Raw genomic sequence first — 27523 nt, forward strand, 5'->3', positions numbered from 1 at the left:
TAATTTTTTCAATTTCCATCTCTTCGAGATCCAGTTTAAATGCATTTTTCTTATGGAAATTTTCATCTCCCGGAGATCAATTTAGTTCATAAAATTTCCTGACACTCTCCTAAATCGAATGCAAAAAGTTGCGTGGCGATTGATCTTACTGTACAAAATTCCTAGGTGTAATACTTCGTTTCCTCGCCTATTATTACTTTCTCATCACTTTTTCTTGCTGTCCAAGCCCAACACAAGTCACAAAGCATGAAATAATTAAATTAAGTCTTGTGATAATTTTGCATTATCTATGTTAGGATCTGTTTATTTGTTCTGAAAATAGTTTATAAAATTAGATTAAAATGAACGAAAACTGTCTGATAACATTATTACATTATTTAGGAGATATTTCTCTGTACCTTACGGTATTATTTAGATATGCTGATATAAATTTTTTCTGTTTACAGAAATTAATGATATTCTACTGGGATTTAACAAATTACAATATTTTCGGATTATTTCAAATGTTTTTATTTAAATTAGTTTGGATAATACTAGCATATTATCTATAAATTCAGAAAAAAAGCAAATCATTGTCATTAACTTCTTTGAAATATTTACAAATTTAATAGATGCTAACTGACCCCAATTAATTGTTACGCAATGATCTCCACTTTATAAACTATTTCCGAGTTTTTTTACTCAGTAACATTTTGAAAAAGTAAGATGAAGGCTTTAGTTTTTTTCTCACTGCTGGTCGGTGTTTTTCTGTATCAGATAAACGCAGCAGTGGTAGAACCAAGAAAGCACGACGATAATTACGACAACGAATTGAAACAAAACTTGACAGAATGTAAGCGTTCGCTTTTTCTAGCATTCAAGGAAGCGGTTCACGATACTTCCGACTTTGTAGTGCAAAAAGCTAGGAAGGTTAAAGCTTCTATCAGAAACAAAACGCACATGGTTATGCAGAAAGCAAGAGCCAAGATGCAGTCAGTAAGATGTAAATTACATCTCATAAAAAGTAAATTCTATCCTCACGTGCATCTACAAGATCCATGTAATATGACAGATCAAGTATTAGAAAAAGGAAAAGAGGTTATTAATAAAACAGGTAAGGTATTCATAATACCTTTTATTATTATTACGACATTAAATTTCTGTATTCTAATTTCCTTTTTATGGTGTGGTTTGATTATTCTCGTATTTTTCTTGTCTTCATTTCAGAAATTCAGAATATATTTTTATCCTGTACTGTAGTTTTATCAAAATTCATTCTAGATTTTTATAAACTTACAATTTTTTATTGTTGATGTGCTTTTGCATCACCCTTTGTAACGCAGCATGTTGGTATGTAGTGGATTTTCAATTTTACTATTTATGTTCGGTCTATTGATTTAACTATTGAAGAACAACCTGTTTCTGTCCTTAATGTCTTTGATTGTATATGCTGTTTCAATTTGTCACTTTCTTTCTCCTATTTTTGATTGCCTATTTACTACTACAGTAAAACCTGTGTTACCGGCCACCTGCCAAAACCGGCAACCTGTACTAATGGCCAGTTTAAAAATTCCCCAAACCAATTATATGTAGACTACACAAACTGGCAATACCGGCCACTTTTCTATATCGGCCAATAGTTCTTTCATTTTTAGTGGCCGTTACTGACAGGTTTTACTGTATACAGGTCAAATAGGTTTTATAACATCAAAGTCCTAGATTCTTAGGTGCCTAAGTTTCCTTTATTTTGTTTAAACATTCGTTTATACCTTTTTAGATACTTAGTAGAACCATCTAGTTTGGTTTTTCTCGATACATATATTATATCATCATTTTAGCTATGGCCTATCAGTGAATCCTTCTTTGAAAATTTTATGGTTAAAGGCAGAGATATTGTGTCATTATTGACAGGCTATTTATATCATATACAAAGACTGAAAACATATTAAGTTGTGAGATAAAGAGAGATGAAACTAATAATAAATGTGAGAAAGGACCCCGCAACACTTCTTATGGAAAAGTGGTCCCGGTCAAATTTAACGAAACTTCGGTCAATGATACTTCTCGATGTGTAGATTAAAAAAGTCTATGGGACCTGGGTCTGAGTAACTATTATTCTCGAGCTACAGCCTTCTAAATTTATTGGATTCTCGTGCTCGGTTTACGTTAAATGCACTAATTCACCATCAAATGAACGAAAATATTTATTATTGGAAGAAGAAAGACTCATTTTCTTCATGCATACTTGCGTGTTGTATACGAATTCATCGACAAAAATAGATGCATCGTATTTTAGTCTTCAGAACACCTCCGAAAAGTCTTCAGAAAACTAAAGAAGTGCCATATAAAATGTGCTACTAGAGCAACATAAGAATTATTATGTTTTCATGAATACTTCACAGTTATGTAATTCCAGCAAGTCTGCAGTCCCGCCTTATCTTTAGAATACTACTGAACAGTGGCGGATCTAGGAGGAATGGGGTAATTCCACCCGTAACATGCTCCAGAATTAAATAAAAAAGTGTTCTTGATTTAACGATAATGAACGAGATGGAGCCGTCAAAACACATTTATAACCAAAGACCGGGTGATCTGAGGAAAAGACGTAGGCCCAGAGTACGATTTAAGGACCAGGTGGAATACGGGTTACGGGTGTTAAGACTACGAAATTGAAAAACCAAGGCAAAGGATAGGAAGGAATAGGATAGGAGGAAGGATTCTTGAACAGGCCGAGGTACACCAGTGGTTCTAGAGCTAGTGACGATGAACTTTTTAATACAAAATATTGTACAATGGAAGATGCTACAGCTGAAGATGCTCAACAATTATTACAGAGGTTATTAATTTCCAATGTTTTAAGCTAGAGTTGAGAATGATAATCTAATTATAAGAAATGGTCAATGGAGAAGGCTTTATAATCATGATTTGGCCAACTTTCCTGTTTCCGACTTAGAATAACTAAAATACCTTACGATTGAGATATATCAAATTAAACTAGCACCGTCTTACATACAACATACAAGATAAAATAATTAGAGGAAATGACGAAGAGTTGCAAATTGATGAGAATATGGGTGAACCGGGATTCATAAGAGTTCGAATATTTTCTAGGTTTTGGCAAGCTACAAAACACCAAATATTCATTTCCTACACGGTTGATGAAGATGAGTCTGCAGAAGAACCGATTAGCGGTTACTACGGTACCTGTCAATCTGGTTCGAGAACTGTGGGTACGTGTGCTCATATAACCAGTATGTTATGGTTTTTAGGCTTTGTAAGAGATCAACCCAATGTTAAGAAGTATCCTGCTAGGTCGTTAGTTAAAACATGGCCCTAACCGAAATTAGCAAAATCTTAACGTACGGATGGTCGAACATGACTTAATCCCTATTTCTCCATAGATAATTAACTAACATTTAGCGTTTACTGATTTTCAGGTACTTTGTTTTTTTTTTTTTCGTATTGAGATCAAGTCCATGTTCTCTACTTGTCGTATTTCTGATATGCGACACAAGTTTCACGTCAGCTAATATATTTTTTATGTTTTGACAACTTTTTCTTTAGTTCTGGACCGTATTACGGGGAGAATTCCCCCGTTCCCCCTTGGATCCGCCACTGTTCAGTAGTATTCTAAAGATAAGGCGGAACTGCAGCTTTGCTGATATTGCATAGCTGTGAAACATTCATGAAAACTTGATAATTCTTATATCGCTCTGGTAGCACATTTTATATCGCACTTTAGTTTTCTGAGGACTTTTCTGAGGTTTCCTGAAGACTAAAATACGTTGCATCTATTTTTGATCACGAATTCATATACAAGATGCAAGTATGCATGAAGAAAATGAGTCTCTTTTCTTCCAATAATAAATATTTTCGTTCAATTGACCGTGAATTAGTGTACTTAACGTAAACCGAGTACTCGAATCTAATAATTTCAGAAGACTGTAGCTCGAAAATAGTAGTTAATTGGACCCAGGTCCCATGGACTTTTTTAATCTATACATCGAGAAGTATTATTGGCTAAACTATGGTTAAATTTGACCGGGACCACTTTTCCATAAGGAGTGTTGCGGGGTCCTTAGCGATAGAAACCTATAATTTTACATTATATTGATTGTTTCCCACTATGGTAATAAAAGAAGGGAATGTGCACTTATGTGGGGCTGACTATCAGGAATACACTTATTTACTCATCTGTATTTTATTGTTGGCTAAATTCAATATATTTTACCAGCTGATGAAGACAATGACTACATTATATTCTAAACGGTAGTAAACCCTAAACTAAGTTGAAACTCTCCCCTTAATCTGACTGACTAATTATAATTTTTTTTTTTTTTTTTTTTTTTATTAATGGCTTTGACAGAGCCAATTAGCCAGACTATTTGTGTTTTTTTGTATGGTATTACAATAACAATTTTAAGTTAATATCTAAGCCTACTTATTATCTAAATTTACAGAGTGTTATACTATCTTAATGGATACATTTTTCAATTTTGTGTGATATTTTTACAATTTTATAATTTTATTATCTAAGCCTATTTAAAATTTAAATTTACAGGACGTTACATATTCGTAAAGACATTGTAACGTCTTCTTATTTTTTGGAAAAAGAATTTCGTTTAAATTGACAGGTAAAGGACAATTTAGATCAATTAACTTTTCATACATTACTTTAATGTTTTGTCTGTACAGTCCACACTCCAATATGAGGTGCTGTAGATCTCCCATTCCACCACAGGCGCAATATGGGTTATCACTGATACCTATGCTGTGTTTGTATGCTGGGGTTAGTGCGTGATTTGACCTCATTCTGTTTATTGTTTTTATAAATAGCCTATTTGATTCTTGTTTAAACCATCTCTCATTGGGAATTAGTGGCTGGCAATTTCTAAAATTTATTCCCGTTGTACTTTGGTTATATACACGTTGCCAATTTTGTTTGCAATGGTTTTTACTGATATTATCTATATCGGTTACTGGTAGAAGTATGTTGCTTATGTTTTGTTTGGTTAAAGCTGCAGATTTAGCTAATTTGTCGACTTCTTCATTTCCTAATATTCCAGAATGTCCTTTCACCCAACAAATAATAATTGAACTGCCCGAGGAAGTAAAATCATAATATAGACTCTTAATTTCTATCTCAATGTGGTTTAGATTTTTTGTCGATTGGATAGAAGTGAGTTTGTCCACAATACTTCTACAATCGGTGAAAATGATATAATTGTCCATACCAACAGAGGCTATATATTTTAACGCAAGTAATAAAGCTGATAATTCGGCAGTATATATTGAAGCTTCATTAGGCAATCGGCATGATTCTTTGTATTCTAATTATAATTATATGCTTGTATATCTATTTTTATATATACGTGTTTGTTTATATTTTCACTTTCAATTCAGTTTTGCCAATATGATATCATAATACGATTCTGCTGAATCGGCTGGATGTCTTTGTGTCACCAATATGCGTGTGCCCCAGATACTTGTAATACAGTGATGGTGTATTATCATTGTGTAAATAAACTAAACAATATCATATTATATATAAACCTTTTAAGTTAAATCCCTTTAGACGCATCGGACGACTTTGGCAACTACCACTGTGACAGTGACAGTTTTAGTTGAATACTTCTCTGATACGCCTTAAGTTGGGAAACAATCAATATAAACATCTACAAGTTTCATCTCTTTTTATCTCACAACTTAATATGTTTCCACCTTTTGCGTTATTTTGCCGGTTATTATCGCGCTCATCACTGTACACATAATAAAGACATAAGAGAGTCAATTATAGACACTAATCATTCATCACAACCTAAAAACATTCTTTGAGTGCTAGGTGTACTCACATTACATTAAAACTATATTATTAAATCATATTTCTCTCTATGTCGTAGATTGTTAGGTTATAAATACAATATTTAAGTTACATCTACATATCTTCTTCTTTGCTGTCTCTAATGGAGGTTGGGGATGACTTCCGCAAAGCCGTCTCGATGAATTTCTTATTAGGGTTTGAAAATCTAGTCTTGGCCAATCCTGGATGTTACGCACTCAGGTCATTTGTCGTTTGCCAGAACCCCGTTTTCCTTCTATTTTCCCTTCCATTCCATTCACTTTTTTGCTCACATTGTGGTTTGAGTATAATATAGTAATTTAAATGTATTTATTTAGAGTATGACTTAAGTACATCACAGAATATATATTTAGATTTATGCATTATACAATGCATCACAAACAGATGTCCAGATACACAGTCGCCTGTGTATGCTCTGCGTGGGCAGTCCTGAACAATGTGACTGATCGTCTGTCCTGCAGCGTCGCAGTCACAAGAAGGCGAGGGAAGTTTACCCCATCTGTAGAGAGAGTCGGCGCATCTTCCACAGTTTGTTCGAATTCGATTAAGGGCTGCCCAAATCTTACGGGGACGTTCAAATTCGCCAGGTTTTTCTATGATGTCCGGTAGACTATGTTAATGCGGATCTGTCTTACTTTCCCAATCTTCTCTCCATCGGTTATTTAAGTCAAAGTTGGATTGCTTCAGCGCTTGAGCAGATTGTAGAAGGGGTAGCCTGGATCGGAGACGGTTTCCAAGAATATCGGGGATGTCGTTGGGGTAGAAGCTGGCGACTGTCCATTATTTTGTTATATTCTTTAACCAATGCATGTTCGCGGCGTAGATTGGGTGGTGCTATATTACTAAGGGTAGGTAGCCACATTGTAGGGGTGGGCTTAATTGTGCCTGTTATCATACGCATAGCACGGTTTAGTTGAGTGTCGACCAGGTGGGTATGCCTGCTATTTAGCCACACTGGTGCACAGTATTCTGCCACCGGATATATCAGGCCAAGAACAGAGGATTTTAAAGTTGATGCTGTGGACCCCCATGTAATACCGCAGAGTTTCTGTATTATACTGTTGCATGTTTTCAATTTTGCTGCTGTTTTCGTCAGGTGTTCTCTGAATGTGAGCTTTCTGTCTAGAGTAACCCCAAGGTATTTCGGGTATTTATTGTGTTTCAACAGCTTGTTATTAAAATACACTTGCAATTCTCCGTTTGCCAGCTTGCTGTTCAAATGAAAAGCTGATATAGTCGGTTCGCTAAACTCAGACACAACTGGCTAGTGACTTTAGTAAGTAATTTTGCAAATTTGGTAAAATGGACAAAAAAATAATTACTAAATAGTTAATAATTACTAAATAGTTAGTAATTTTGCCAATGTTGGCAAAATTGGCCAAAAACAAAAAAAAGTACCTACTATGTAAAATCAAAAGCCAGTTGTGTCTGAGTTTAGCGAACAGAATATATTTCAGTTTTTGTGGTACTTGGTTGTAGTCTCCATTTCTTAAGGTATTCGTTGAAGATATATAAAGTCATTCGTGAGAGTGATTTCTGTAGTTTCTAGAGATTGGTGGCTTGTTGGAAGGGTCCAGTCGTCAGCATATCCAAACTTCCGAGATTCGGTTTTAAGCATGTCAGAAATATAGAGGCTAAAAGGTAAAGGAGCAAGGACAGAACCCTGAGGAATTGTTAAGTGACATTGTTAAGTTTCATCTATCTACTCGTTTCCTCTCCCATTATAACTTGGAAGGCTCTGTTTGTCAGCATGTTGTCAATGAGGTTAATTATCTTTCTGCAGGGGATCATACGGGCCAGTTTATATATTAATCCCTGTCTCCAAACAGTATCATATGCTGCTGTTAGATCTATGAATACTGTTGCTGTCTTTTGATTCTTCTAAAAACTAGCTTCTATAAAAGCTGTTAATGACAGCACTTGGTCCGTACAGCTTCGATGGGGCCGGAAGCCAGCTTGTTCAATGGGGACGTTTTCTAGTATCCTGTGACTAATTCTGTTGAGGAGAAGCTTTTCTAATAGTTTATATACCTTGCTGAGTAGAGCTATAGGGCGGTAGTTTTCTGGCTTATCGTTTGATTCGCCCGGTTTCGGAATTGCAATTACCAGAGAACGGCAGTTCTCGGCAGTGGCGCACACCCACACCCCTCTACACGTGACACAATATATACACGAAATTTTCGATTTTCTAAATCTGACGGAATTGAAAATTGTACCAACTTCCATCTTAAAGTTCAGGAAAAGACTCACCCATTCATATATCAATTATCCATTTTGATCCAAGGGTGTTGATTTTACGGCACTTCCTATTTAGGGGCGGTTTTCGTTCTCGTCCCCAAAACTCTCAAAAACTTCGAAAATTTAAGTCCCACCTTTGCGGCTTCTAGTAGTACTGATCATTACCTTTCCAACGCATGTCTAATTTTGAAAATGGGTTATACCATTAAAAAGTTACCGAGCTCAGAAATATGACTCAATTTCTATTTAAAAAAGGGAAAATGTTTATGGATATGTACAGTAGGAAAACTGAAAGAATACCCATGAACGAACATATAAAACAGGCTGTATTTTCCTGTCACCGTGTCACACAAAAAATTGGCCAGCGCAAGTATATGTAATAATTATTGTTACATGTGCTTGCGCTGGGCAATTTTCTTTGTGACACGGTGACAGGAAAATACAGCGTGTTTTATATGTTCGTTCATGGGTACTCTTTCATTTTTCCGACTGTATGTATGTATGTATGTATGTGACTGGAAAAGTTAAACCGATCTGAATTTTTTCTGTGTTTGAAGAGAGGATCAGGGCCGATTCAGAACCGGTGTAGTTTGTGACTTTTGACCATCCATAAGCCAGCTATAGGGCTTGATAGATACAAAATTGCATATTTTTTGGGCATATATATCTTAGGTTCAAGAAGAGACAGGGAAACCGCAAATACACCAAATCAATAGTGTTGAGTTAAGCTTTTAAATGGTGTTTAAGCCGTCATGATCAGCCATACACACGGCTCAGTATCGCCGAAAACACTGAAAAACTAAACATTGAAAATTTTGGTTTTTCGACAATTACTCAAAATTTCAACATACGAATTGCGTCAATAACTGAGCGTTTGTAGAAGGACTCTAAACGAATCTGACGGTGTATACCTCATATCCGGGAAATTTGAATTTTTAAGTTATAGGCTTCATAAGTATGATCAAATCTATTTCCTATGGGAAAAACGGTTTTTCAAGCTCAATAATTCCTGTAATAGCTTCAGTTATCATACGTGACCTTAGATTCATCAGACACTACTTGTCAATACGTTTCAAACTCATATTTAGTTATCAAAATCGGTTAAGCCGTTTAGAAGTTATTAAGCTGCAAAAGTATAATAAAATTAACGATTATTCCCGAAATGGTTTATGTAGTTGTAGTGGTTACGACGCTAAATTTGATCTGGCAACGGGCAATCCGAGTCTATTTACCGGCCATCCCAATAATTTTTTTCAATCTATTTCGAATAGAAAAAATTCTAGTGTACATTTGATGGACACTAGGTCATTTGCGAGATAATGCGACAAAGGCGACCATTTATAAAGCTTAACGTGTAATCGAGAAAAATTGCAGTCAAAGTCATACATTTAATTTATAAAAAAAACTTTGAAAAAATCCTGATACAAGAATAAAGAAACCTCTAAACGCCGGAAAAATGAGTGGCGCATACAATATTCCAGCTACAAAAGATCTGATATGAATATTACGTGGCGCGAAAATGTATTTTCATTTTGATGCAAAATAAAATTTTAGTTTTATTTTAAAAGATTTTTACATAATATTTGTTAAATTTGAAGTAAACGCGCCACAAAAGCGTTTCAAAATTCAAACTGTATCAAAGTTGCTCTTTTGTGGCGCGTTTTACTTCAAATTTAGCAAATATTATGGAAAAATCTTTTAAAATAAAACTAAAATTTTATTTTGCATCAGAATGAAAATACATTATGAAGTTTGGAGCTCTGTAAAACCTAGAAAAATAAATAAAATTAAACAATTTCATAGCGAAAATTGTTCGTTGAAAAATCCTCTATAAAATCGTTGTGATGTTATTTTATTGTAAAATGAACGGAAAAAAGTTATAACCTCCAAAAGGAAACTTCTTGTTGTCTCTTATTTTTGTTTATAACTTTTTTGTTGGTCACTTGACGATAAAAAGTAATAGACATAAAATTGTAGAAAATTTAATTTGCTACATTTTATGTGTAATTAAATTTTTGTATGGTTGCTAGTTTAGGAGATACAGCGCGAAAACCCTTTGCACCCCTTTTTCCAAGATGGCGGGGGGACAAGGGCGGCGACCCCAGAAACTTGAACTTAAGCTTCTACTGAACCTCCCTACACATTAAAAAAATTAAATTGACTCCTCTAAGAAATGCAACCCTATATGTAACATTTCAATGGACTATTTCAATAATATTTATTAATTAGCAGAAGTTTTTTAAACAGTTTCTTAAACAGCTTCAATTTCACGCCATTTGTCTCAGCAGGAGTTTCTTAAACAGCGTTGATAGATATTATTCGTAAAGGTGATATTACATAATATAGACGTCTGCCCCTATTTTAACATTATTCGTGCGGCTATTTTCCATCAATTTGGGACATACTTTAATATGAAGGTAGCATTAATTAAATTATCTTCTGTGTGGCTTTATTGTTGGTATTTATATTAGGAGGTAGGGGAGCAAAGTATGCTAAATGTGCAGTCACTTGAGCGTTATGGGGACCTATTGGGTTGTGAAGATTAGGTCCTAAAACCAAAAAAAGTTAAGTAAAGTTTTCCATTTTAGTGGGACTTTCCATTTTTAATTTAATTTTCCATTTCCAACAATCGTTTTTTAGATTATAGCGCCATCTATCCATAATTCGAAAAAATGTCTCGAATAAAAGTTACTTATTTTTACGTAAGGAATCAAAATCTGCAATAAAAATGGGGGCCCCCATTTAAGATTTTAAAGTAACCCCCCACCTTACCTCCTTTGGGGGTCGTGTTTGGTATCATTCTATCTGGTATTCATTTCGCGAAATATTCGCTTTTTTCTTGTGAAACTTTGGGACTCACCTATTGCCTTACTCAAACCGTCAGATTTTTTAATTATGCACTGTTTTGCATGTACTTAACTTACCTTATCTTAATCTGACGATTTCGAGTTTTTCTAAGGATAGATTTTTTTTCGCGCCCCCCCCCCCTTAACGAACTCCCCAGCATTAAGAGCCAATATATGGTAGAGGTAAATTTTCAGGGTATCTCAGGGTTTCTCCCCATGTAATAATCTGACGTGCTCTAGTAACTGCAAAAATCCCCGCTTGGGCTCCCCTAATAACTTGATTTATTTATTAAATTTTATTTAATAACATAATTTTTTTTATTTAGCTAATGCCTCGACAACTAATGGTCATTGGCATGGTAGGTACGGTAAATTTTTACAGTTAGGTACCTAGTGTCATGTGTAGTGTGTGTTGAGTAAGTGTCTTGTTACTTTACAAATTCGACGTCATTGTCTTTGCAAAGAGACGCCTATTGTATCCGAACGTCTGCGGTCCCTCCGGTGAGTACCGATCCCACAAGGACAGAAATTAATACACTCTAAAATACTTTATTTCCCAGCAAATGTTTTAGTATTTATCATTTTTGTAAATAAAACCTTATTGAACTTTTGTAATAGTTCACAAAAACACAAAATGCTTATAAGGTTTATTTATTAGGTTAGACCTTCGTAGTGCGATATTATTAGTTGATAAGAAGTTTTGCCATAACATACTAAATAAATCGTTAATTATGAGGATTATTAGTCATTAATTTTAATTAATATTCATAAATATACCAAAATCTCTTATATCTCTATTAAAAACGTCGTTTCCAATAATAAGAATTGTCTTAATTCTCTTGAATACTTTAATATTTTTTCAGATTTATTTTTCTTCTTCTTTTTGTTCTCACCTTCAGCTTGAAACTACTTGTTTTTGAGGCTTGGGCGTGAGATATTTGTATCAAAACTTGTCATATCAACTAAACTTCACCAAGACGTTTTCTAGATAACAGCCGCCAAATTTTCTATGACAAAATAGCTCCGACATAATATCCCGCACACAAAATAGCCTGCACACAAAATAGCCGCGGAATAATAGCCCGCCGACAAAATAGCCCCGACGAAATAGCCCCGACAAAATAGCCCCGACAAAATAGCCCCGACAAAAAAGCTCCCTTCAGAATTCATCATGAAATAATTCCTTAAAAATACATTTTTTTTTAAATGATAATTATCCTCTATTCAGATGTTTATCTTAACCACATTAAATGAGAATGGTCTTTTCAGAGAACTCGAGTCCTGTCTTCCCTGCCTCTTGGACGTTTGAACATTTAAGTTAAGCGAAAATCAATGTTTATTTATGATATAAACATTTTTTTCTGTTTTCGGGCAACAGTAAAATGCATTTTAAATTAAATAAATTAAATACATTCTTCCTTTTTGTCAAATAATTTAAATTAAAAAAAAGTTTTTGGACACCTTGTATAAATAATTATATAATCAAAAAAAAAAATAAGTTTTCACTCTAGTGGCACATAAAACATCCCACCAGAATGAAAACAATGGGAACCTTCTCTGGTTACACCTCCGAGGCTTCTACAATTTGCAAACCATACGGATGCTGGGACTAAGGAAGATGAGGGAATTCTACAATTTACAATTCACGTCCCATCTGCTCAGCGCGGTAAAGTTCCAACAAGAATGGTTCCCTTGATACTCCACACAGAGTAAATGTAAATCAAAAATGAATAACCATTTTCAATTTCGTTGCAAAACGAAAATACAGCCGAACCATATTCCAGTCCAATCAGAGAGTGCTGCAAGCACCTCTACCGGTTTCGAAACTTATTAGTCTCTCATCAGGAGGCACAGATGCTGCTCTCCCTGATCCAACCAAAACAAACCCCAGCGTGCAGTCCCGAATTGCAACGAACGAAATGGCATAGATGCCCTAGCGGCAACTGCTAGCAAAAAAAAATAAGTTTTCACTCTAGTGGCACATAGAACATCCCACCAGAATGAAAACAATGGGAACCTTCTCTGGTTACACCTCCGAGGCTTCTACAATTTGCAAGCCATACGGATGCTGAGACTAAGGAAGATGAGGGAATTCTACAATTTACAATTCACGTCCCATCTGCTCAGCGCGGTAAAGTTCCAACAAGAATGGTTCCCTTGATAAACACAGAGTAAATGTAAATCAAAAATGAATAACCATTTTCAATTTCGTTGCAAAACGAAAATACAGCCGAACCATATTCCAGTCCAATCAGAGAGTGCTGCAAGCACCTCTACCGGTTTCGAAACTTATTAGTCTCTCATCAGGAGGCACATATGCTGCTCTCCCTGATCCAACCAAAACAAACCCCAGCGTGCAGTCCCGAATTGCAACGAACGAAATGGCATAGATGCCCTAGCGGTAACTGCTAGCAAAAAAAATAAGTTTTCACTCTAGTGGCACATAGAACATCCCACCAGAATGAAAACAATGGGAACCTTCTCTGGTTACACCTCCGAGGCTTCTACAATTTGCAAGCCATACGTAGCCATTCCTTAGTCTCAGCATCCGTATGGCTTGCAAATTGTAGAAGCCTCGGAGGTGTAACCAGAGAAGGTTCCCATTGTTTTCATTCTGGTGGGATGTTCTATGTGCCACTAGAGTGAAAAATTATTTTTTTTTTTTGCTAGCAGTTGCCGCTAGGGCATCTATGCCATTTCGTTCGTTGCAATTCGGGACTGCACGCTGGGGTTTGTTTTGGTTGGATCAGGGAGAGCAGCATATGTGCCTCCTGATGAGAGACTAATAAGTTTCGAAACCGGTAGAGGTGCTTGCAGCACTCTCTAATTGGACTGGAATATGGTTCGGCTGTATTTTCGTTTTGCAACGAAATTGAAAATGGTTATTCATTTTTGATTTACATTTACTCTGTGTGGAGTATCAAGAGAACCATTCTTGTTGGAACTTTACCGCGCTGAGCAGATGGGACGTGAATTGTAAATTGTAGAATTCCCTCATCTTCCTTAGTCTCAGCATCCGTATGGCTTGCAAATTGTAGAAGCCTCGGAGGTGTAACCAGAGAAGGTTCCCATTGTTTTCATTCTGGTGGGATGTTCTATGTGCCACTAGAGTGAAAACTTATTTTTTTTTTGCTAGCAGTTGCCGCTAGGGCATCTATGCCATTTCGTTCGTTGCAATTCGGGACTGCACGCTGGGGTTTGTTTTGGTTGGATCAGGGAGAGCAGCATATGTGCCTCCTGATGAGAGACTAATAAGTTTCGAAACCGGTAGAGGTGCTTGCAGCACTCTCTGATTGGACTGGAATATGGTTCGGCTGTATTTTCGTTTTGCAACGAAATTGAAAATGGTTATTCATTTTTTTTATTTTTTTTTTAATTATATAATTCTTTATAAGAGGCTGTTTTAGCCGGGGCTATTTTAGCCGAGGCTTTTTGACCGGGGCTATTTTGTATGCGATCTATTTTGTCGGGGCTATTTTGTTTGCTGGCTATTTTGTCGAGGCTATTTTGTGTTCGGGCTATTTTGACGGGGCTTTTTTGACGGGGCTGTTTTGACCGGACTATTTTGACGGGTCACGGTTCCATCGACTTGTTCACAGCTGCAATCTTAAAAGTGCAAATAGCTGTAATGATTACCGACCTCCTTAGATTAGACGGTACCTAAAGAAGAAGATTACTTTTCTTTTTTTATATATTTTTTGGACTTCGTTTAACCACTAACAGGTCTCCTTATTCTTAAGTTTATTTCTTAATGTTTTTCTAAATAGTTCTAAACAGCTATAATTACTTTATGTTTATATTGCACTTTAAATGTTTCCTTGTGTGTGTGTGTGTGTGTGTGGTTGAAAAAAATGACTGCGGATTACTGGATCCATTCGCCTAACCGATTTTTATATTTTGAGCTCATGAATTGCTGCACTTTATAATTTCTTTTTCATTTTTTTTATTGTGGTTAACAAAAGTGTTTGGTTTTATATATTATATTTTTTTCTTATGTATATATTTTTTCTTAATCAATTGGCGCCAAAAGTATCCACAATTCAACCTTTAGGATGGAAAACTTCTACCTATTGATATAATCATTTTTTTTTAATTCTGTTTTTTATCCTTTTTTTTTTCTATTTCTTTATTATTTTTTTTTTATTTTTTATCCTATTTTTTTTATTCTATTTTTTTATTCTATTTTTTTTATTAATTTTTTTTTTAAATATATAGGTACATATAATTTACAATTTTAAACCTATATTACAAATGTGTTTATACAGTGTTTTATATACTTTTATATCTTTAGATATAAGTAATTGGGCAAGATTGTATGGATTTTTAATACATTTGAATTTATTCAATTCATAATTTAAATGTTGTACCTTATCCTGTATGATGTTACAATTTAAGATCATATGTTCCGTTGTTCCTATTTCACCGCAATCACATAAGGGATCTTGCCTTAATTTAATTTTAAAAAGATGTGATGGAACCAAAGTGTGATTAAATCTTAATCTACAAATCGTTTTGACGGATGCTTTTTCGAAAATGCCCTCTTTGAACCAAGTAGAAGAAGGAATAGAACTTTGTAAGTTTTTATAAAATTTTCCCTTGTGACTTTCACTATACCAAATTTCCCATTCCTGCTTCACATGGTTTTTTGAAAATATATTTAAATCTGATGGGGTACATTTATAATTACTAATGTAAATTACATTTAGGGCCCCTTTTGCTAAGTTGTCGACTATTTCATTATGTTTCAAACCACAGTGCGCTTTACGCCATGCTAGTTTTATGCTTTTTCCACTGTTCGTTAATTCCATAGTTTTTTTGGCAATATTTAGTTCAATATAATTTAAATTGATTTTATTGTGCCAGAAAAAATAATGAAATTTTCTTGATGGCAGTTAGTTTCTATATATAATAATGCCTCAAAAATAGCTGTCAATTCTGCGGAGTATATTGAGAAATGTTCATTTAATCTTTTTGTTACTTTTTATTCGATATTTGGATCCCAAACTGCACACGCTACTCTATTATCTTTTTTTGAGGCATCAGTATATAACAGATAACTGTTAAGTACTTGATCATTAACATCTGATACAAATAATTGGTTTCGAATGAGTTGACGAAATTGAGAATAATCCCTAAAAAAAAAATTGGTTCAATGTTAATAATTTCTTTTGAATTTAGTTCAAAATATGGTAATATATCGGTAGTATGTACTAATTATTTAATACTGTAATGTTATGATTAAAACTTTATTGAGTCTAAAATCTTAATACAAAAAAACATTAAGTTATCGAAATTTAAAGAAACGCTGAGAGTTAAAGTCTTTATTACACGTCTTCACTTTTCAACGTCTTGGATTCGAGTGTTGAATTGTCGAATGACTGAAAATGCCCTGGCCTCTCTCCGAGTACCTACCACCACCTCGAGTCCATGTGGTAGTGGGGTCGGGTACAATCGACACCAGTCGATCATGCCGTGGTGTGGAAAGACAGGGCCGGCTCAGTTTGCTACAGTCTCCCCCTCTGGCGAGGAAGGCGTCTCGACGAGTCGCCAGTAGTTGGAGTAGCTCGAGAAGACTCTGTAGGAGTATGGGTAGCTGGTCCCTGTTTCTTGGGCCGTCCTCGCTTACGTAGTGTCCTTACGGGCTCAGCCGTAATAGTGTCGCCCTCCTGAAATGGAGTAAGGGCGCTAGAGTGGTATACACCTAGTGGGGTGCTCTTGTCCCTGGGGTCTACGATTGTATAACTTGTAGGCCCATGCTGCTTTAAGATTTCATACGGCCGTCCCTTCTAGGGGCAAGTTTAGCAGAATACCCCTGCTGCGTATTGCTGAGGAAGTGGCAGCGTAGTAACACCTTATCACCTTGTTTATACTTTGGGTCAGGCCGTCGTTTCGCATTTTCATATGCTTGATTACGATCTTGACGCTCTTCAGTAATACTCTGTGCAAGCTTAAGTGAGGTTGCTAATTGCTGCAACCTGGGGGTAATCTCTGCAACGAAGTTTTCGTTTTGTACTATGACACTTAAATCATTAGTTACTTGTTGCACAGTTAGTTCGGAGCTCGCGTCCGAAAGTTAGGTAGGCGGCAGTATAGCCTGTGCTCTGGCAGTTTGCTGTATTTAAGGCAAAACGTATGGCGGATATGTGTTCACACCATGTTGTGTGTTCTCTTCCAACCAATATTCCAAGTTGAACCTTTAAGTCTCGGTTCTTTCTTTCAACGGGATTAGCTTCGGCGTGATACATGGGAATAAAGGACTGTTTGATTCCCAAACAAAATGTAAGCTGCTGAACTACGGCCGAAACGAACTGTACCCCATTTTCGCTTAAAATCCTGCGGGGTAGACCATAACGCAGGAATATATCCTCCAAAAGGACTTGTGCACAAGCTTCAGCGGTTGCGTCGGTCAACGAGAATAGTTCCACCCAGCGACTTGCCGTGTCTTCTACAATAAAAATCCACCGTTTGCCTCTTTTGGATGTGGGCAGAGGTCCGAATAAGTCGATGGCTAGTACTTCAAATCTCTGGTTAGTTGTGGATGTTTGCATTAATCCAGGGGGTTTCCTGTTGGCTAATTTATATCTTTGACAGTCTAGGCAGTGGGCAACATGTTTGGTAATACACTGCCTCATTTTCGGCCAGTAGTACCGTCTTGAGATTCTATGGAAGGTCTTCTCAACACCATAATGTCCTGCTGTCGGATCGTCATGGTATGCTTGTAAAATATTATTCCACTGGGATTCGGGAACTACCAATCTGGCGTCGTCGTCTTCCTGTTCTTCACTGTATCGATAGAGTACGCCTCTATGCAACAGGTATCCTCGATTGAACCATTTTTGGTGTGCCTCCAAATCCTCTATGTTTTCTAATGCATTCACTATGATTTTCAATTCGGCGTCTGCCAGTTGCTCCTCGCGGATCTCTTTTTCGCTTCGTACGGGTAAGTCGATCTGCACGCTGCATACGCTACAGTTTTCAGTGTGCTGTGAACATGGCGGTCTAGATAGAAAGTCGGCAACAGTATTAGTTCTACCAGGCGAGTACTAAATCTTTAGATTGTAGGATTGTAGCTGCAGGCTCCATCTTGCTAATCGACCGCTGGGAGTCTTTAGTGTCATTAACCATCTAAGCGGCTGGTGATCGGTTATGAGAATGGTTTCTGCGCCTTCTATATATCCCCTAAACCTGGCTACAGCCCACAGGATAGCGAGGTCTTCTCGCTCCGTCGTCGAGTAGTTCCTTTCCGCACTGGTGAGTAAGCGACTTGCATATTCTATGGGATGTTCTTCCTCCTTCTCCCCCTGGACCAAAACTGCCCCAATTGCGTAGGCACTAGCATCTGTTTTAATTATAAAAGGGATAGCATCATCAGCTTGTCTCAGAATAGGTGACGTGGACAGGCACATCTTAAGACTATCGAAGGCTCTCCCTTCTTGCTCACCCCACTTCCAGATGGATTTCCTTTTGGTAAGATTGGTTAATGGTCGGGCTATATGAGCGAAGTTCGGTATGAATCTCCTATACCACGAGCATGTTTGTATAAACGAAAGAAGTTGTTTAACGGTTTTTGGTGCCGGTAACGACACGATCGCCTCCGTTTTACTTGGATCCATATTGATTCCATCTCTTGTTATTATATGTCCCAGGTATGGGATAGTAGCGCAACTAAAGTTGCATTTTAATCGGTTTACTCTAAGTCTATATTGTCTAAGACGTTCAAATACCAATTCTAGGTCGCAGATATGCTGCTCGAAGCTAACAGATCTTATTATTAAATCGTCTAAATATGTTAGTAGTGACACTGTGTGCAGACTGGCTGTAAAACGGTCCATCAGTCGTTGGAACGTTGAAGGGGCATTGCAAAGACCAAATGCCATTCGGTTAAAGCGGTAGACTCCAAATGGAGTTATGAATCCTGTTTTGTTTCTATCTTCTTCGTGGATCTCGATCTGCCAATATCCTGACTGAAGGTCAAGGCTTGACATATATGGGCAACCTTTTGCGGCGTGTAATAGATCGTCGACTCTAGGTAACGGGTAGTGATCCGGGATCGTAATACTGTTCAGGCGTCTGTAGTCTACACATACTCTAAGATCGTTGTTCTTTTTGGGAACCAAGACCACTGGAGATACCCAAGGGGTGTCACTCTCTTCAATAATGCCTTTTGCTAGCATGTCATCTAATTTGTCGCGAAGGATCGCTTGGCGGGATGAATTCAGCCTGTAAGGGGCACTGGCTATTGGAACATGATCTGCTGTGTTGATCCGGTGCTGAGCATAGCAAGTTGGCGGACCTTCTTCAGCGAAGATGTCTTGGAACCGTAGCAGCGTGGTATTGAAAATGTCCCTTTGTCCTTCGGTCAGCCCGGAGGCTTCTTCCGTATTCAATACAACGTCTATGCCAAATATTTCGAACCTTCTTCTTTTTCGAGGAGCACGAGGTGGACTACTATATAGGGAAGGTATCGAGTCTTTGAATATTTCATCAATAGCATCTGGCGAATATAAGTCATTGTGTTGAAATACTTCTTTTAATGGTATCTGTGTTGGTATATTTGGTAGTTCTAGCTCGCATAGATTATAACTTTGCTCTTCCGGTAATGGCGATGTAAAAATGTCGAGAAACGGTGACCTTACTTGCCTAACCCCTGTAGCATATACAGTTTTCTTTGAGGGTGCTTGTTGTCTGTCATTCGGAGTATGATCCGTCGTTTCCAAAAACTCAAAAACTTGGTCTGGTTTATCAGCAAAAGACCAGCACCTTTGTGGTATGTGTAGGGTCATGGCCGCCTTCTCGAGAAAATCGATTCCCAGAAGTGTTCGATTATCTGAAGCGTTCGGTAGAACTATAAAGTTTATTTGAAAAGTTCTGGTTTCAATATCTATTTCAACTGTGGTGCTAAGAAGCTCTTGCATTTGGTTAGAACCATCGTCTAGGGTTACCGTAGCTTCCGATTTCTTGAAAATAACAGATGGTGTCTTCTTCAAGCACTCATAGAGAGATCTACCAGCGACGCTAGTCCTGGCTGCAGTGTCTATATGCGCAATGCCTCGAATGCCTTGTACTGTTATTGGTATTGTCGGTACTTGAGTGCTTAAGCTTTGTAGTGTATTGAAGGAGTAAAAATTCACAGCTTGGGTGTTTACGTTAGGTCGCGAAGCTGTACATACTGGACAATTGCTTCTGTAGTAACCGGCCTTGCCACATCCATAGCATATGATACCATTATTGGTTTGGGGCAATTCTTTCATTGAATTCTGCGTATCAGGTGCTTTGTCGGTACCGGGATGCTTTTCATTTTCTTTAGTCTGCCGCTTTCTACACACATCAGTTGTGTGGCCTTTGAAGTGGCAAAATCCACATCGTGCCGGCTTGCGTTTTGTTGAAGTGCCTTGTTTCTCGTCTATTCCTTTATCTGGGATAGCTTCTTTGCGAATCTCCTCACATTGTCGGCCTTTATCTAAAAGCTCACTGAACGTGGTTATTTTATCTCGGGGTACTTCTTTCCGTATGTGGAGACTCAGCAATCTATATATTAAGTCCAATTGGGTCTGTTCGTCGTGTCTGTTGAGGGGCAGTTGAGCGAGTAACGCCCTCTTCTGCGTAACGAATTCATCAATGGTTTCGTTGGATTGTTGCTTATTGTTAAATATATCAACATAAACTTGGTGTGCAGGTTTAGATGGTGAGAATGCTGTTCTAAGTAATTGGGTAGCGTCGTTCCAGGTTTTGGCTTCGTTCTGGACGCCTTGCCACCATACAGCTGCATTGTCAGTAAGCAGTAAAGGTAACCCTTTCAGTGCGTCTGCTTCTGAAATCTTTTCAATTTCTTTATAAATTGACACCGTTGTTATGAATGTTTCAACTGTATTATGACATCGTTTACCGCTAAAACGTGCGGTGCATTTACTAAAACTACCGCTGGAATTGTTGGTGCCTGGACTGGCTGCGACTGTTCTAAGTAATTCATTAAATTGATCCGCAGACATAGTTATAGTAGTCATATTTTCAGCAAATCTTGGACTTCTTCTAAGTGTCGCGTTTTGATTTGGATCGGCTACGTTTGGTGTAGTCGTCGCTTACGGGTTATCACAATTATACAAATCGTCGCAAAGCGAATTCTTGTCGACGCTTGTTTGAAACGTACAGAACTGACAAAACAATGAAAAGCTAGCGAATGTTTTATTGCACGATCTGAAAGCCAAAGTAAAATGTGAATATAATATAATGTGTGTTGAGAACAGCTACTAAACAAAGCCACGAAAGGCGAATGTTTCGTCTGATGTCTTCAACACGTTTAAAATATTTGTTAATAGGTAATATGTAGAAATGTTCGTTTTTGTATTGAAAACGCTACTAAACAAAGCCACAAGTGCGAATGTTCTGTTGGTCGCCTTCAACACGTTTATTAAATTATTTCAAAATTTCCAAAAACAGCTACTAACAAAGCCACAAAGGCGAATGTTTGTCGGATGTCTTCAATTGAATTTACTATTCAGTTACAAGTTTGAATATTATTTGTTATTATTATTGAAAACAACTACTAAACAAAGCCGTAGATAGCGAATGTTTTGTCGGGTGTCTTCAATTACCTTTATTTTAGAATTTGCTAATTATTTCCTATGAAAACAACTACTAAACAAAGCTCCATAAAGCGAATGTTTTGTCGGGTGTCTTCAATTGGATTTTTTCAATGCGGATAAGTGAACTAAACAAAGCCTGCTTTGCGAATGTTTTGCCGTAAATCTGCACGTGTTCAATGTTAAGCGGGATCGTTGCAATTCTTATTTCTTAACACGACGATATTAATTTTAAAAAGGCTTTACGTTGGACGCCAGTTGTAAATGTTAGGATTAAAACTTTATTGAGTCTAAAATCTTAATACAAAAAAACATTAAGTTATCGAAATTTAAAGAAACGCTGAGAGTTAAAGTCTTTATTACACGTCTTCACTTTTCAACGTCTTGGATTCGAGTGTTGAATTGTCGAATGACTGAAAATGCCCTGGTCTCTCTCCGAGTACCTACCACCACCTCGAGTCCATGTGGTAGTGGGGTCGGGTACAATCGACACCAGTCGATCATGCCGTGGTGTGGAAAGACAGGGCCGGCTCAGTTTGCTACAATACTCAAATATTTGTTGTAAGCTTCTACTATTAATAAAGATTTTTTACTTTTCCAGTATGTACTGGTAAGATCTGATATAAAAAGTTGATGAATTTTTTTTATTAAATTACTATTTCTAGAAACAATTTTCCATAGAAATTTTTCGGTTAAGTATTTTCTTCTTAACTCCAGAGGTGGTTCGCAGCATTCAATCATTAAATTAGAATTTGGTGTACTCATCATGGCTCCAATGCATTTTTTTTTAACTTTTAGTTACTATACAGTCGAGTTTGTGAAGGTGGCATTTCGCAGCTTGTGAATAGAATATAGAACCGTAGTCTAATATGGATCTAATATATGATTTATATAACAGAAGAGCAATGTTAGGGTCTGCTCCCCAGTTACAACCATTTACTGCTCTTAATACGTTTACGCCCTTTTCTGTTTTTGTTACTATGTGTTCTATATGTTCTTTCCATAGCAACTTCCTATCTAAAATAATTCCAATATGTTTAATTGATGGTTGAACTTGAAAAGTAATATCTTTGATTATTACTGAATTCGGAATCTGCCGTTTTCTGCAGAAAATAACTAGCCTTGTCTTTTGACTAGAAATATTTAAACCTATGTAATTGCACCAGCTTTTTAATTCACTATACGCTTTCTCTACCATATTGCTTCCGAAGGGGATTTCGCATTCGTCTTTGTAAATTATGATATCATCTGCGTATTCTAATATTTTGACATCATTTTGAACTTTGCTTTCGATTTCGGCTGTGTATATCAAATATAGTGTGGGACTTAAAATACTGCCTTGTGGAATACCGATGTTAACTTTTCTTTCACCTATTATTTTATTTCCTATTCTTAATGAGATTGTTCTGTTACTGTATAATTTTATAATTCGTTTAGCAAAATCAATATTAAGACCGATATTTTTCATTTGATTATATAAAATTTTTAGGTTTACATTGTCATAGGTACTTTCTATATCTACAAAGAGGCCAACTACTGATTTAGAATTTGAAAAGGAGGTGTTGATATCTGTTACTAAGTGTCCTATATTTTCCATTGTGGAGTGTCCCCTACGAAAGCCAAACTGATACTGTGGGAGCTTCTTATTAATTTCTAACCAAGATTCTAATCTTCTTTTTATCATGGGTTCCAAAGTTTTTAAAACACATCATGCTAGTGAGATTCCTCTGTATGAATCTGGTAAATGGGGTTCTTTATTTGGTTTCTGGATTGGAACCACTACGTACCTCTTCCAACTGCTTAGGTAATCTTGAGTTTCCCAAATTGAGTTAAGGATATCTAGCAAAATGTGTTTACATTTTTTGGGTAAGTTAGACAGCATATTATAGTATATACCGTCTAACCTGGGAGCAGAATTTTTACGGGAACTTAAATTATCCACCAATTCCATTATGGTGAATTGCTTTAACAAAGTGTCTTCTTTGTGATTTTTTTGTCTCTCATCGTTTAATCTCCATAAATGTTCTAAATCCTCCTCAGCCCAAGCTGGCGCTATTCTATCTAGGAAGACTTCGTTCCAGTCGCCTTCAGTTATCTTGCTAACAGGTTCTTTATAGGTATTTTTCAACTTTTTAAGATAACTCCATATTAAGGTTAACGGAGTGTTTCTATTCAGTTTTTTAGCAAAAAAATCTTTAAACGAAGCTCTTTTACTTTGTTTTATAATTTTTTTTGTCGGTGCTTCTATAAAATTTGTTGTTTGTATTCCTTTTTAAACGTAAAAGAGCTTCGTTTCTCAAGTTAATCATATTTTTACACTCTTAGTTTCACCAATGTTTATTAAATTTAGCGTTGGTTATTGTTTTCTTTAATGGTATAGCGAAATCCGCTGCATTAAGTATATATTCAATAAATTGATCATAAGAAATTTTATCATTTTTATTGTGTTTTTTCTACTATATGAGAAAACAACATCCAATCTGCTTTATTAAAATTATATTTTTGAGTATTTGTTACATTTTTATCTACACTTATGTTATTAAATATATCAATTATAATAGGTAAATGGTCAGACCCTAAAGAGACTTGTTCAACTCTCCAATTACAAAGTGTAGCAATTCCATTAGAGCAAAGTGTTATATCTACTGCTGATTTATGAACTTGCTGTGGAGTAGAAATCAAAGTTTCCTCTCCGGTATTAAGAATTACTAAATTGGTATTTTCTATTGCCGCGAGTAAATTATTACCAGCTACGTCAGTCCTTCCGCAACCCCACACACTATGGTGGCAATTAAAATCACCTGCCACAATAAAAGGTTTTTCTAGACTTTCAAAAAATTTATTCCAGTCCCTCTCACCTAGTTTTAAATTTGGTTTAGCATATATAGAATATATATTAATTTGAGTATTTTTATCTAATAATATTTTAATAGACACACACATTAAGTCATTTATCCTGAAAAAAGGTTTAGTTTTACTGAATGCATATGATTTTTTTAGTAATATGGCAGAGCCAGCAAATCCATCCTCTCTATCATGTCTAAAAATATTATAATTACTAATAGAAAATTTATATTCTTTTTTTAACCAAGTTTCGCATAAAATAGCTAAGGAAATATTTTTGTCTAACAGAAATTTTTCTATGCTTCCCTTATTATGAACTAAAGATCTAGTATTATATTGTAAAACTAAGAAAACTGCGATATAAGACTCTGGTTTACATCTATTTTAAGTGACTCTAACAATTCTTGATCTGGTGAAACTTGAAAGTATTTTTGTAAAATATTCTTAATCATGTGTAACATGAAGTCCTTCATTTCTTGATTTATATTTTGTGTCTCTTCGGCCTGGCATCTATAATTTGGTATGCTTGTATATTGTTCAAATGCCACTGAAGCTGATGACCTTGGAATTTCAATAATTTTTTTATGTTCTTCTGAATATCCTGATCTATTGTTATTGTTTTCAATAGGCCTTTTTTTATTTATGACCGCTGTATAATATGGACTGTCTCGTTTATTTTTGGCTACGGTTGCGTAGCTGTTTTCGTATTTATCTTTAGCTTCTGTGTATGAAATATTTTCAATTACCATCATTTTCTTAACCGATTTTTGTTTTGAAAATTCATTACAGTTTTTTCTATCCTTTGCTGCATGATTTCCACCACATAAAACACATTTTGGTTCCTCCTTTTGGTCACAATCATCGGCTTCATGTTCACCCCACAAAATACGCATCTCACCCTTCCTCTACACTGGCCAGCAACGTGGTTGTACCGTAGGCATTTATCATAAATAAGTTTTTCTATAATTACTTGTGACGGGATCATTTGTCCTTTAAATGTAACAATAATTGTCGGTGTAATGATTTCTTGTTCACCATTTTTTCTTTTCATTCGTTTTACATGTAAAACTTCAAAATTATTTCCAAATTTAGGTTTAATGATCTGGCCTAATTCCGATTCTGATAATTCAATATCAGCTTGTTTAATGACTCCTTTTTTTTGGGTAAAAAATGTGGGTACATACGCCTCGTATCCTTTTTCTTTCAACTTTTCTGACTTTATTAATAAATTAGCGCTACTGTAAGAATTTAATTCAACTTTGATTTTGTTAATACCTACCACATCCATTCTTAAAATATTATTTTTGATTTCTGGGACCGCTCTCCTAATCACCCTCGCAGATCCAATACGGCCTTCCGATGTGGCCGTGGTTATTCTGAACGAATACATAATACGGACCGGCATCCGCAGCAGAATAAAAATTTATTGGCCTTTCAGATATATTAGTATTAGGTGTACTTACTCCTATTTTGCTATTATTAGATTTGTTATTATTTTGTATTTCTACCTGATTATTTTCCTCTCTTTTTCTCTTGTTCCTGTGACCTTCCTCGTCCGTCATCATCATTTCCGTGTTGTTCTCTTCTACATCTTGTTTTCCTCTATCTGGTGGGACCGTTTTTTCACTTTTAGTCATATTCAAAACACCAAACACCAAACGCTTTTGTAACTAACCGTAAACAGTTCTCTCGAACACAAAATCCAACCGTATTGCTTGAATTACCGTACTCGACTGTAAATGTTTCCTTATGATTATAATTTATGTCTTCTGTTAATATTTTATTTTTCAGCAACGGTAATTGATTCAGCCTCTGGTACAGCAAAAAATCAAATAACTTCCAAGGTGGAAAAAGTAAGAGTTATTCCAGATCCTTCCAGAAATAGAATAGTAAATGATCCTGATGAAAGCCAAACAATATCTAATTCTAGAAGAATAACAACTAGAGTAGGAAGTGATCCCGAAAGAAGCGTGCATTACAGAAGAACTTTAGTAGGTGGAAATTCTAACACAACAAGAATAACCATCGATCCTGATAAAAGTAGGGTACATTCTAGAACTATAATAGTCAGAAGAGACCCTGACCCTGATCAGTCCGATGAATCCAGTGAAACAAACAGAACTCAAGTAGTAACGAGACTGGTCACCGACCCTAGAGGGACTAAAGTAGTCTATAGAACTATAGTTAGGTCGGATCCTAATACAAAAATAAATGAAACCGATTCTGACGAATCTAATGAAACCACTGAAACAAGCAGAACCGTAGTAGTCAAAGAAGAAAAGCCTGATCTATTGACGAGTGCTGCAAATTTTACTAGAAATAAGATAATCACGAAAAAATGTCCCGATGGATTGATTTTGGATCTTAGTGGCAACTGCGAGGCTCCTAAAGGACATTGAGTTATAATTTAATCAAATATTTTAATAGTTTTCTTATTATATTTTATTATCCTTGATTATTTAAAAATAATATATAATTTTAGTTATTTTTTACTTTTATTGTCCCTAATGTACTGTAGCACAACATTTGTTAACACCAAAAGAACAAGGGCTCATTGCTCAGAATCGGAAGGGAAGTGGTGTGGTTCTTTGGATCTTTCTTACTATCTCAGAAATAGAAATAGAATTAGTGAAAAAGAAAATGAAGAAGATGATAGATCAAATACTAGAGCTAAACCAAAAATAATAAATAAAGATAAAGAAGAAAACAAATTAGAAACAATTTGCCAAAAAGGGCGCCACTTTTTGACTTTTCTCAGAGAAACAAAGGTAACATTTCCAGAAAAACCCTGGTTTCACAAATTCCCATATAGTCCATGTGGTGAGACCGCTCCCGTCTGGAAAAATTTCTGATTCGGTTTCTTTATGGCTTCCTATTCAAAAATGTCCCCTTTAAACAAATATGAAGCGTGCCGGGCGGAATTTTTGGGCAGAAATTGTTTAAATAATTTTTTTAAACAAATTCAAAAGATCACGTTTTTTTGCTCCGGAACATATATTTCTAAGTTTTGTCGGTGATTCTGAACAAGAAAGGTATCCTGTAAATTTTCTCAAAAATTGATAGTTTTCGAGTTATAGGCGATTTAAAATCTGAAAAATGCGAAAATACGCATTTTCGAGGCTTAAAAACTCATATTCAAATTAGTATTTTTGAGGTTGCCAGATACTTAAATTGAA

General features: G+C 36.0%; 1 protein-coding gene across 1 annotated transcript; it reads left to right on the forward strand.

Annotated features, from left to right (window-relative positions):
• Window positions 1-670: 670 nt before the first annotated feature.
• Window positions 671-26832, forward strand: LOC126881247 (uncharacterized). Its single transcript, XM_050645400.1, has 2 exons — window positions 671-1093; window positions 26139-26832. Exons 1-2 carry the CDS (start codon window positions 706-708, stop codon window positions 26744-26746), a joined length of 996 nt encoding a protein of 331 aa, XP_050501357.1. The 5' UTR covers window positions 671-705; the 3' UTR covers window positions 26747-26832.
• Window positions 26833-27523: the final 691 nt, after the last annotated feature.

Source organism: Diabrotica virgifera, chromosome 1 (genome assembly GCF_917563875.1).
Source record: "Diabrotica virgifera virgifera chromosome 1, PGI_DIABVI_V3a".
In the NCBI taxonomy this organism is placed as follows: Eukaryota; Metazoa; Arthropoda; class Insecta; order Coleoptera; family Chrysomelidae; genus Diabrotica; species Diabrotica virgifera.